The 11,197-nt window shown below is 44.3% G+C and overlaps 1 protein-coding gene across 1 annotated transcript in view; it reads left to right on the top strand.

The window, feature by feature from the left end:
- Window positions 1-1,721: 1,721 nt before the first annotated feature.
- The window catches only part of KCNU1 (potassium calcium-activated channel subfamily U member 1), an 83,897-nt gene continuing 74,421 nt past the window's right edge, over window positions 1,722-11,197 (top strand). Inside the window, exons 1-4 of the mRNA XM_053366841.1 lie at window positions 1,722-1,943; window positions 2,821-2,916; window positions 5,437-5,498; window positions 9,983-10,073. Of these exons, the coding sequence (XP_053222816.1) occupies window positions 1,761-1,943; window positions 2,821-2,916; window positions 5,437-5,498; window positions 9,983-10,073 (432 nt within the window). The 5' untranslated portion in view covers window positions 1,722-1,760. The remainder of the gene's footprint in view (window positions 1,944-2,820; window positions 2,917-5,436; window positions 5,499-9,982; window positions 10,074-11,197) is intronic.

Below are 11,197 nucleotides of genomic sequence, written 5' to 3'. Positions count from 1 at the left end.
TTGCATGAAGAGAAACCTGATTGCGTTATTATTCATCCATTGGTTTCATAAAAGATTTTTTAAAAACCTCTCTATGAACCCTAGAGATTTTGATGAAATTATATTGCAATGGGGAGTGAACGGCTGAGATAACTAGCTCCATCTGATTCCAGCAGCTGCAGAAGTGAGGCTTGAAGCAGGGGAAGGAGGAAAGAGGGATGTTCAGTTATATCAAGCGATATGTAGAATATAGTGCATCATCCTTTATGTCTCCATTGTCTGTTCCCTCTGTCCAAGGCCTAGCCTGAGACTCAAACTTGTTGTGACACACAGGGGGCTTGTTGTGGCATGGTGGGAGCTACCGGGGTGGTGGGCCCGGGCACATTTGGGGGGGGCACAGTTTTGGAAGGAATGCCTGTTGCCTCCTCACGCTGGCCCTGCACCCTAGCCATGTGCCACTTTGCAAGAGCAACTGTGTTTTATTTTGCTGCTGGTGAGTTTGCCCAGTGGTCTCAAGGCAACTGCAAGTGGGGGTGGAGGATGGTGGAGGGTTGCCTGGACCAAAGGAGGACCATGGCAGGGTGGTGGGTGGGGAGGGAGCTAGCAGTGAGAAAGAGGCACAGAGGAAGGAGGAGGAAGAGCAGCCACTGCTGTGGAGGCCGCTGTAGTTTCTCTACACTTGTGAAGGAGCCAGTTGCGGGAGCAGGGGGGAGGCAGGTGGTGGTCAGAGGGACTGGCAGGGAGGAAGCATTGAGAAGGAGCTTCTGCAATCTGTGCAGCCCACTCACCACCTGTTCCCTTAACCTTCTTACACTCTGACAGAGACTGAATCCATTGAATGAGTGCATCCAAGTCCTACCTGTGTAGACATACCTTAATGCAGGGTTGAGGGACCCCATAAGTCACACCTCCCTGCTCGCTTCTTCGCCTCTCCTTTGAGGGGTTCCAGCTGCCTCATTGTCCAGGTGGCAGCATCATTCATTGGCTGCGAGGAGCCTCTGGGTTGGGGTGGGACAAGGGAGGAGGGAGCAGCAGCACAACTGTCAACACCAATGTGATTGCCCGGTATGCACCACCACCACAGTTTCCCAGTCCACTAGGGGCCACAACACTTCCCCATGCTGGGCACAGGCAACCCACACTATGGCCCTGGTGACATAGGAGATCTGCCAACTCTTTTTATTTACTTCCAATGGATCTGAGAGTTGCTGTAGGATTGTGAAAGGAGTGCTGGGGTTAATTCTTCCCATATTCCATTTGCCAATTGGTGTTGTTTACCAAAGTTACTATGGGTCCCTCTTGAGGAGAACATGCCACTCCCCTGAGTATCACATGGAGATAAGTTGGGCTCACTCGAATGGAGGAGGAAGCCTTGACAGACTTCCTGCTAAAGAAGGAGAAGAGGAGATGTTTGTACCTTAGTGGGTCAATCAGAAAGGGGATGGGTCTGGCCCATAAAGGCTCATTCCAGCCAAGTGACACCACTGCACCTTGATTGCTGTGGTGTTTCATCCACCCACCCTGGGACAGTGTGGGTTTACCCAGTCACCCTTTCGGGGCTACGTAGGAAGCAGCAGCTGAGGCAACTTTCTTTGTGTAATCCACATTGTTCCTTGTTCAGCTGGTTTTCCATAAACATAGCTGATGTCTACAGCTCGCTCTATGAATGACATCATATGTTGGCAGTGACATCACAAAGATTCTAGAAAGGAAGGGTATTTCTTAGAACATCCCAAGTGAACAGTAGGAAAAAAGCAGAAGAGACAGCACAGGAATGAGATATGTATTATCATGAAGTGGGTGGAAGCTGGGATGAGGAAATTGGGAGCCACTGCACTGAATATGTTCAGCTGGCCTTTATGTCCGCCTGTCTCTCCATATTTGTGGGCGGCATCCTCCTCATCTTGATGTTCAGAGTAATTGAATACACATTGAAGTCCTTGTTTAAATTTGCTGGATTGAAGGTAAACACACAATTGGATGCTGAGCAAGGAGGGTTTGCATGCCTGGACAATATACAGCAGATGGAACTAGTTACAGCTGGTTACTAAGAGCCATCCTTGGGGAGGCATATTGGTTCTTCGGGGTGGGGGCTGCTTTCTCGCCCCCCAACCACACATCAGGGATAAAATATTGGTGCGGTTGTACTCAAATATACATTTCAATTTATCTTGTGTGATGCTCTGACAACATACAACAACATACATGTGCAACAGTACAGTAAACAGCTCATGAGCATGGCCTTGGGAAATATAACCGAAAAGGCTAAGAAAAATGTAAACAAATTGAAGAAACTGAAAGCTGGGACTGGCTGTGAATGATCTAGTTCTGCTGCTCATGATTGCTATCCAGTTGTTCGTTGTATGTTTTTAAAGAATTGGGGAGTGTTAGTGGAATTTGCGTAATTTTCTCTATTTGTTTTTATTGTTAACACACCAACACACTGAGGGGTTTCCAATATTTCCAGAAACCACACTTCTCTCACCCCCTTTTACACTTGTGTCCGTTATTTAATATTCGGGCTTGGTACTCCAAATGGAGATCTGCCTTGCTCACCAGCAGGAGCAAAATGAGCAGGTGTGGGCTTGGTTTTAAAGCCATTTTTCCCCTCCCAGTTTCTCCAAAAGATTCTGCCCCTATTTAAACACCTGGTCAGTGTTCTCATCCTTTTACAGAGACAGGTGTGCAGATTTCACTTGTGTGGAGAAGTGGGGATGTGGAGAAGTAGCAGGGGGATACACCAATAATCTGACAGATGAGAGCACCCTGCTTGCCTGTAGCAAAGCAATGTGGATTGTGGCCCTTTTCAAGGACTCAGCTCCTTTCTTTTCCCCTTAACAGACTCGAAGGATGCCTAGGTTAAATCTATGGAAGAGATACTTTCAGGTTTGGGTGGTCAGGATGATCTCTGCTCAGACTGTTGTGGGACGTATACTGGTGAGTTCTTTAATTAATATGTACACATTGGAGAGGGAAGTAAAATTATTATTATTATTATTAATAATAATAATAATAATATACAACCTATACATGGGGGTCTCAAGGCGGTTCACATAATAAAATCAAGCTATAAAACCACAAACTACATAATAAAAATAGGAAAAACAACCCAGTAGCTCCCCCCCCCACAAAAAAACATATTTTAAAACGGCATAGGATGTCAATCAAATCAACCAAAGGCCTGGTTAAAAAGGAATGTTTTTGCCTGGTGCCTAAAGGTGTATAATGAAGGCACCAGGTGAGCTTCCCTCTGAAGAGCATTCCACAGATGGGGAGCCACTGCAGAGAAGGCCCTGTTCTCGTGTTGCCACCCTCCGGACCTCTTGAGGAGGAGGGACATGAAGAAGTACTACAAATAATCATACATGATACTGCAGTAGGAGAGGAGGCAGGGCTGCAAGATGATAACCACCCCCATACACATTCCTTGCGTTCAGGCACCACAAAACAACACCACTCATGCAAAATCAGAAGGTACAGGCAGATTCAATAAAATCTCAAGGTTTTCCAAAGTACAAAAAGAAAAAGAACGTTAGGAGAAAAAACCCTATCCAGAATACTGCAGTCGGAAGCAGTGTCCGGGCAGAATTCATCAAAATGTCTGGGGAAATCCAGACATATGGCAAACCATGTCGGCTGTGTTGTTTTTGCCGATTTCCCATAAAATAGCTCAAAAACATCAAGCCTGGCTATGGCACTTCACACTGTAACTTTATGTTGCAGGTTCAGTTTGTTATTTCAGTTACTGATGTGTGAGGTTCATTGTGGCTTACATTGGGGATTGGCTCAGATATAAGCTAGACTACTTTCCCACCTGGGACGCAGGTGGCACTGTGGGTTAACCCACTGAGCCTAGGGCTTGCCGATCAGAAGGTCGGCGGTTTGAATCCCCATGACTGGGTGAGCTCCCGTTGCTTGGTCCTGTTCCTGCCAACCTAGCAGTTCGAAAGCACATCAAAATGCAAGTAGATAAATAGGTACCACTCCAGCAGGAAGGTAAACGGCGTTTCCCTCGGCCAATAAAGCGAGATGAGCACCACAGCCCCAGAGTCATCCGTGACTGGACCTAATGGTCAGGGGTCCCTTTACCTTTACCTTTACTTTGCCACCAAACCCTAAAAAATAGCTCAGCTTATTTCCAAGCCAAGCAATATTTGACTTCCTCTGCTTTGAGGACAGCATTACATGATATGGAAGCTGAAATGCAGGCCCTAAGCCAGCATGTTCCACCAAAATCTCTGCTGTCAAGAGTTCAAGGCCTATAACGACAATGTACTGCAATATATGGACAGATTGCGCCCTCCCAAAAAATCACAAACTTACATTCCAGTCCTAAGCCTCATAGATTTTACTTCCAACTAAATATTCTTTGGATTGAAGCCGACCACTTCTGATCTTAAATAGCATTTGCTTGGAGGTAAGCTCCATTGATTTCAGTGGAATTGGCTTGTATTCTGAGTAATAGCATTTTAAGATCAGAGTGTACCAGAGCATTCACACCAGTTTTTCCCTCCTAGTAGATGCCTCATATTCTGGACAGAGTCAGTGATTAGTGCGCCACTTCCAACTTCAATTGCAGTCATGCTGTCAATCACATCAACCTTCCCCTCCCCAGAGTTTTATGAATGCAAACATGTGCAACCTGGACATGCTACAATTCCTGAATTAGTTTTATAAATTATAATTTAAGACCAAGATTCAGGAGGAGTGGAGAGCAGGACAAAGTGAAACAGAAACAGTTTTTAAAAAAAATGGAACCAGGGGAAATTCATATAAAGTGTGGCAATGAAACTGCTAGCACATTTTCCAAGCTAAGCAGGGTCTGCTATGGTTTCAAACCGGATGGGGGACCATGTGTTGAGATTCCTACAATTCTATTATTCTATGTGCACTGTGTAAAATTGAATGCACTGTGTAAAATTGAGGGTTGCTTTATGTTACCCTAAGATTTTATCTGATGATGGTTGCAAATAATAATAATTTATGTTGTGACATCTGTGTACATTCCTGGACATGTTTAATTTCATGTGCTGGAAAAAATACATAAAAACAAACAAGTGCTTGATACAGATTAATCCATTTGTCCCATTCCTGCATAGTACGAACTGTGTGGTGAACATATGCTTGGAAAGAGATGGTGTATCATCACAAAATAGAGTGTCCAGTAATCTGCACATGAAAGCCATACAGTGTACATCTACCCAACATTTTAGTGAAGTTTAAAGGAAAGGATGGGGAACTTGTGGCCCTAACGTTATTGTTGGATTCATTTTTCACCAGCCACAGCTAGCATAGGCAACACCCAGGGATAATGGGAGTTAGAGTCCAAGTGGATCTGAAGGGCTACAGAGTCCCCATCCTTGTTTTAAAAAGAGAATAAAATGGTTTCGCATCTTGATATTTGAATGGCATGATTTAGAATCGGCTGGATTTTCATATCAGTTATCACTGTTTTAGGTCATACTGGTGTTCCTGTTTAGCATTGGATCACTCATCATTTACTTCATCAACTGTCAAAGGTAATTATAATTCAGATATCTATCCTAAAGTGTATTTTTAATTTGTTGCTTTTTTAAAAAAACAAGTGATATAGGTATTCAAAATATTTGTATCCTCTTTTCTCTTGAAATCACCAAGATGGCAAACAATACAAGCAACAGGGAAGGATAATAATAATAAAATAATAAATATAAAATATAAAATACTAATAAAAAGACAATGTTAAAATTCATATTGAAACTCTCAGTAATCCATCAATCACATTAAAAATCAAATGCACAAATTATATTGGGAAGGAGCACTCCAAGAAATGCTCACTAGAATTATATTTGGAGGCAAAATGCCCCCAAATATCTATCTTTGCGGTGAGCAAAGGTTGAAAGGTGAGCAAAAAATGGAACCAGGTGGTCTTCCCTTGGGGACACAGAAAATGCCTTCTCCCCCCAACTATTTGTCATATTTCTGATGTTAGAGGTATGGAATGTTTGATTTGTAGCTTTTCTTTCTGGAGCCCACACGCTTCCGCCTCAGCACTCTGCTCCCAGGACTTCCCACAGCTACTTGTAGCAGAGTGTACGCAGCGTAGAAACTGTTGCTGTGTGTGTGCGTGTAATAAATCAGGCTTCACGCACGGTACCTTCCTTATCTTCCAAAAGTCTTTATTCGTGTAGAAAAACAACTCAGAACTCTCCTGGTGACAGAGCACTCATTTTGCCCGTCTCTCCTCCAGTAACGGAACAACACCACTGAGACACAGGAAAACACTCCCCTCAGTATACTAAACCACGCCTCAGAATGTGAGACGTCACTCAGAACTTCTTAACCCTGTAAGTTCTGATTCTCTCCACACCCCCTCTCGTATTGCATTCTGAGAGGAGTTGTGAACACACATTTACAGACCTCTGAGAGTTCAACACCTTCCCCACTGCCTTTCGCTCCTTCCTGGCATCATTGTCAGGCAACTGTTGAACCTCCTCACAAATCTCAGGTTCGCACTGTGCGAAACCAACCCACGCATTGGTGACCTGAAACCTCTCAGGTGGAATTCCCTTTGTTGCCCGAGATGATCGCCTGGGCGCAAACCGGGGTGCTTCTTCTGACCCACTGGGGCCAGCAAGTGTGTCTTCTTCATCAGACAACTCCCCCTCTGACTTGACCCATCTGTGAACCCTGTTCCTGACCCTGATCATGGACCTGGTCCTCATCAAGAGGAACCTGTAGCAGGATTCAGGCTGACCTCAGCCCTCATAGGAAGCTCCCCATACCAGTCAGAACCATTGGCACACCTGGATTGCTATAGTTCAGACAATGGTTGGCAGCAGTTTTCCAGTGTTTCAGACAAGAGTCTTTCCTAGCCCTGCCCAGAAATGGTACAAGGCAGCTCCCTATGTTTCTGAGCCAGACCATTAGACCATCTAACTAAGTCTTGTCCACAATGGCTGGCCTCAGCTCTCCAGAGCTTCAGGCAGGAGTCTCTCCTGGTCCTACCTGGAGATGCCAGGGACTGAACCAAGGGTCTTCTGCATGAATGGTTTTGACCTTTAAAGCCCATCACGGCCTAGGACCCTCGTAGCTACAGGACCATCTCTCCCGGTATGCCCCATGGAGAGCCTCAAGGTCCATAAATAGCAACACCCTAGTGGTCCCAGGCCCTAAGGAAGTTAGAGTAGCCTCAACCAGAGCCAGGGCCTTTTCAGCTCTGGCTCCGGCCTGGTGGAACGCTCTGCCTCATGAGACCAGGGCCCTGCAGGATCTGATTTCTTTCCGCAGGGCCTCTAAGACAGAGTTGTTCTACCTGGCCTTTGGCTTGGAGCCAATTTGATTCCCTCCCCCTCTTTCTTTTTCCTTTCTCCTCCTGTGATGAGGCTGCATTTTAATGTTTTAATGTTGTATTTTAATCTTGTTTTTTAAGTTGCATTTCAATCAACTTGTTTTTTATTGGTTGTTAGCCGCCTTGAGCCCGGTCTTGGCTGGGGAGGGCGGGGTATTAATTATTATTATTATTATTATTATTATTATTATTATTATTATTATTATGCTCTGCCACAAAGTTATGGCCCTTCCCAATGCCAGAGATTGGGCCTTTTGCATGTGAAGCATAACAACCGAAGAAGAGCTCTTCTGGCTCAGTCTCATCCAGTCTAGGACCCTGTTCTCACTTGGCCAACCAGGTGCCCATGAGGAACCTGCAAGCAGAACTTAATTGCAACAGCAATCACCTTACATGTGTTTAACCACTGAGCTGGTGGTTACTCTTGCTCAGACAGGCTCATATGTGAGTAGACAGTGATACTCTTGTTCTAGGCCCTGTAGGGTTTTAATTAAAGCAACAACCTCAGTACTTTGAATTGATCTTTGGAACCTACTGGTAACAAACACAGAGGAGACAGTAGTGGCACTGTGTGGTGTGTTTGCACAGTGTATATGTTTCGGCTTTCAGATTCAGATTAAAGTACTATATTCCATACTTTATTCAGAAATTTAAAATACAAGGTATTCTATCAAAGTCGCAAATACTCCAAATTGAGGACCCACATGAGCAGCTGGGGAATAAATGGTGAGAAAACAGCTACTGTATCTGTTAGATACTTGCAACTGAAGCATATGGTCCCACTAAAAGATATAGGGTACAGGCTACATATTGAAAAGTGGGATTTTTTTTTTCTGGGTTGGAAACAGCAACATCATATTGAAAAGCACAAATCAAAATGGCTTTGGCAATTTCGTTCTGTCATTCTGCACTTGTCAAAAACACAAAATGTGGAAACTGTCAAAGGTGCCAAATGGAATGTGAAATTCAACTTGTTGATATTTTGGAGGGGACATAGCATGGTGATACAGCATTAGGGTGGTTTTGCTCAGTTGCTGCCAGTTCTGAATATCTCATTAAACCCAAATTTGCTTTTAATGACAAATCTTGCACCAGTCTATACTGGTTGAAGGAAGAGAGTCAGGCATATGTCACACCTTAATATGCTTTACAAGCATATGCTTTGCAAACAAAAGGTCCCTGGTTTGATCTCTGTCATCTCCAGATGAGTATTTCCCTAACCCTTCCTCAAATCCTAGAGACTAGATACAGCATATTATAGTTCCATTGTTCCCATCAAAAAAGGTCAATGTTGTGATGAGTGTCATGAAATGGGCCAGATTAACCACAGCATAGCATTCCACTCAGACTTCCATTATCAAAACAAGGACCATTCATTGCCCATGTCTCCAATCACTCATGACTCTACACTGGCTGCTGTGTGGTGCCCTATTCAATAGCCTGGCTTATATTAATTTGAAAAGGAACTAGGGCATGTTGGCCTCCTCTTTGGTTAAAATTTGTGCAGTAGCAGCAGCAGCAGCAACAACAACAACTCCAGCTCCTCCTGTGATGAACCCCCAAAATCCACCTCTCTCCTTTCCTAATCTAAATTACAGAAAGCTTCTTACTCTTTATACAGAGCCAGGAACTTCAGCTCATCTCAGACACCTGCCCCGTCTCCTAGTAACTTAACAGTTTCAGATGGATTGACTTAAAGCAAAACAGCACTCCCCCTCCATTGCCCTACAATATATATCATAGAATCATGGAATTATAGTTGGAAGTGATATCAAGGGTCATCTATTTCAACCCCTGCAATGTAGAAATCAGAGCTAAGGGATCCCTGCCAGTTGGCCATCTAGCCTCTGTTTAAAAACTCCCAATGAAGGAGAGTACAGCACTTTCTGAGGTGCCCCTTCTCAGTTTCTGGCTTCCCACTGAACGGCCTTTGCCCAGAAACAGGAGTCTTCCATGTTTTTTTGCTAGCTTCACTCCTAGAATAAGTGTTAGTGCTGGTTCTGGCTCCAGATGGTGATGAACCTATGACCAAAAAAATGGGTGAAATCATGCCAAAGTCATATTTTGGTCTGCCAACTTGAATCAAAATGTTGCCTGGCATCCTATCATTGACAAAGATTGCCACCTCCACCTCTGGAATGCTTGCATTGGTTGTGGTGACAGTATCTTGAGATGTGGTCGAATCTATGCCAGAAGGCTGGTGAAGTCATGCTAAAATCAGGTTTCAGTCCATCATCTTGATTCAAAATGGTGCCCTAAATCCAAACATTGGCAAATACTACCACCTCTTCACCTCAGGAACCCTCATGCTGAGTTTGGCGATAGTATATGAAGTGGCATCCAAATCCAAAGAGAGCAGAGGAACAAACAGACAAACAAACCACGTCCCACAATATTTATTTCTACCCCAAATTTCATCCAATGATCTCAGGGTTATGTATTTTAACCTTTTAATATTTTGTTGGAAGCCGCCCATAGTGGCGGGGTATAAATAATTTTTTATTATTATTATTATTATTATTATTATTATTATTATTATTATTATTATTATTATTTACATAGAACTCTGGTCTCCCTGGTCTCAGTCCAAGAATCTAAGCATTAAACCACACTGACATGGGAATTCATATCGGCCTGTAAACAATAATGAATCACTTTCCCTCTCTTCTCCAGTGTTAAACAGTTCTGTCTCTCATTTGAAGACCAGACAGTTTTTGTTGACCTCTTCTTCAATTTATTCTTCCTCTTTTACTTTGGATTGCGGGTAAGAAATATTTTTCTTTTATAAATTAATAGGGAAAGTCATGGCCATGCATAAAGGAATGTGCAGATGTTAGAATGACATATGGCAGAACTGAGTAGATGTATCTCCCCCAACACTGCCCCAACACTCTCAGTAGCAGGTGAAGTACTAAACTTTTCAGATCATGAAATGCATGATGGAGACATCTGTCAGCAGGGCTGGCCCACCCATGAAGCAGGGTGAAGTGACTGCCTCAGGTGGTCAGATCCACAGGGGCAACAGATTCTGCTTCTGCCACTCTGGTGGCAGTGACATCTGCAGCCTGCTCCTTGGAGGCCAGGTATTCTGCCTCCTCAGCAGTCGCCCACCCAAGCTGCCTCTGCTGCAGCCTCTCAGTGACCAGGAGGTGCTGCTGGTCTCATCCCATCCAGAGGAAAGAAATAACAGAGGCTGCCCTGCAAAGGGACAGCTGACCTAGAACCTCATCAATGTGATCAGGAGCCCAGTTCATCCACAGCTCATGTGAAAGAACCTGTGCAAATGAAGCCAGCCTCTGTATAATTGGGAACCCCCTTTGGCTTCATTCATATATGTGTGTGTGTGTGTGTGTGTGTGTGTGTGTGTGTGTGTGTGTGTATGCTTTATTGTTCAAACTTGCATCTGTACATCAAAGACATAAAGGTAAAGGTAAAGGTAAAGGGACCCCTGACCATTAGGTCCAGTCATGGCCAACTCTGGGGTTGCGGCGCTCATCTCGCTTTATTGGTGGAGGAAGCCAGCATACAGCTTCCAGGTCATGTGGCCAGCATGACTAAGCCACTTCTGGCGAACCAGAGCAGCGCACGGAAACGCCGTTTACCTTCCCGCCAGAGTGGTACCTATTTATCTACTTGCACTTTGACGTGCTTTCGAACTGCTAGGTTGGAAGAACAGGGACCGAGCAACGGGAGCTCACCCCATCGTGGGGATTTGAACCACTGACCTTCAGATCGCCAAGTCCTAGGCTCTGTGGTTTAACCCACAGGGCCACCCGCGTCCCCTATCAAAGACATATCTTCCTTGTTTTGCAAATGTCAGTTTTGTCAAAACGAAAATCCAACAAAAGAATGGACAGTTTGAAAGCACGCAGTGCAAGTAGATAAATA

The sequence above is a fragment of the Podarcis raffonei genome, chromosome 15, assembly GCF_027172205.1.
Source record: "Podarcis raffonei isolate rPodRaf1 chromosome 15, rPodRaf1.pri, whole genome shotgun sequence".
Lineage (NCBI taxonomy): Eukaryota > Metazoa > Chordata > Lepidosauria > Squamata > Lacertidae > Podarcis > Podarcis raffonei.
This window is presented reverse-complemented; position numbering and strand designations above follow the sequence as displayed.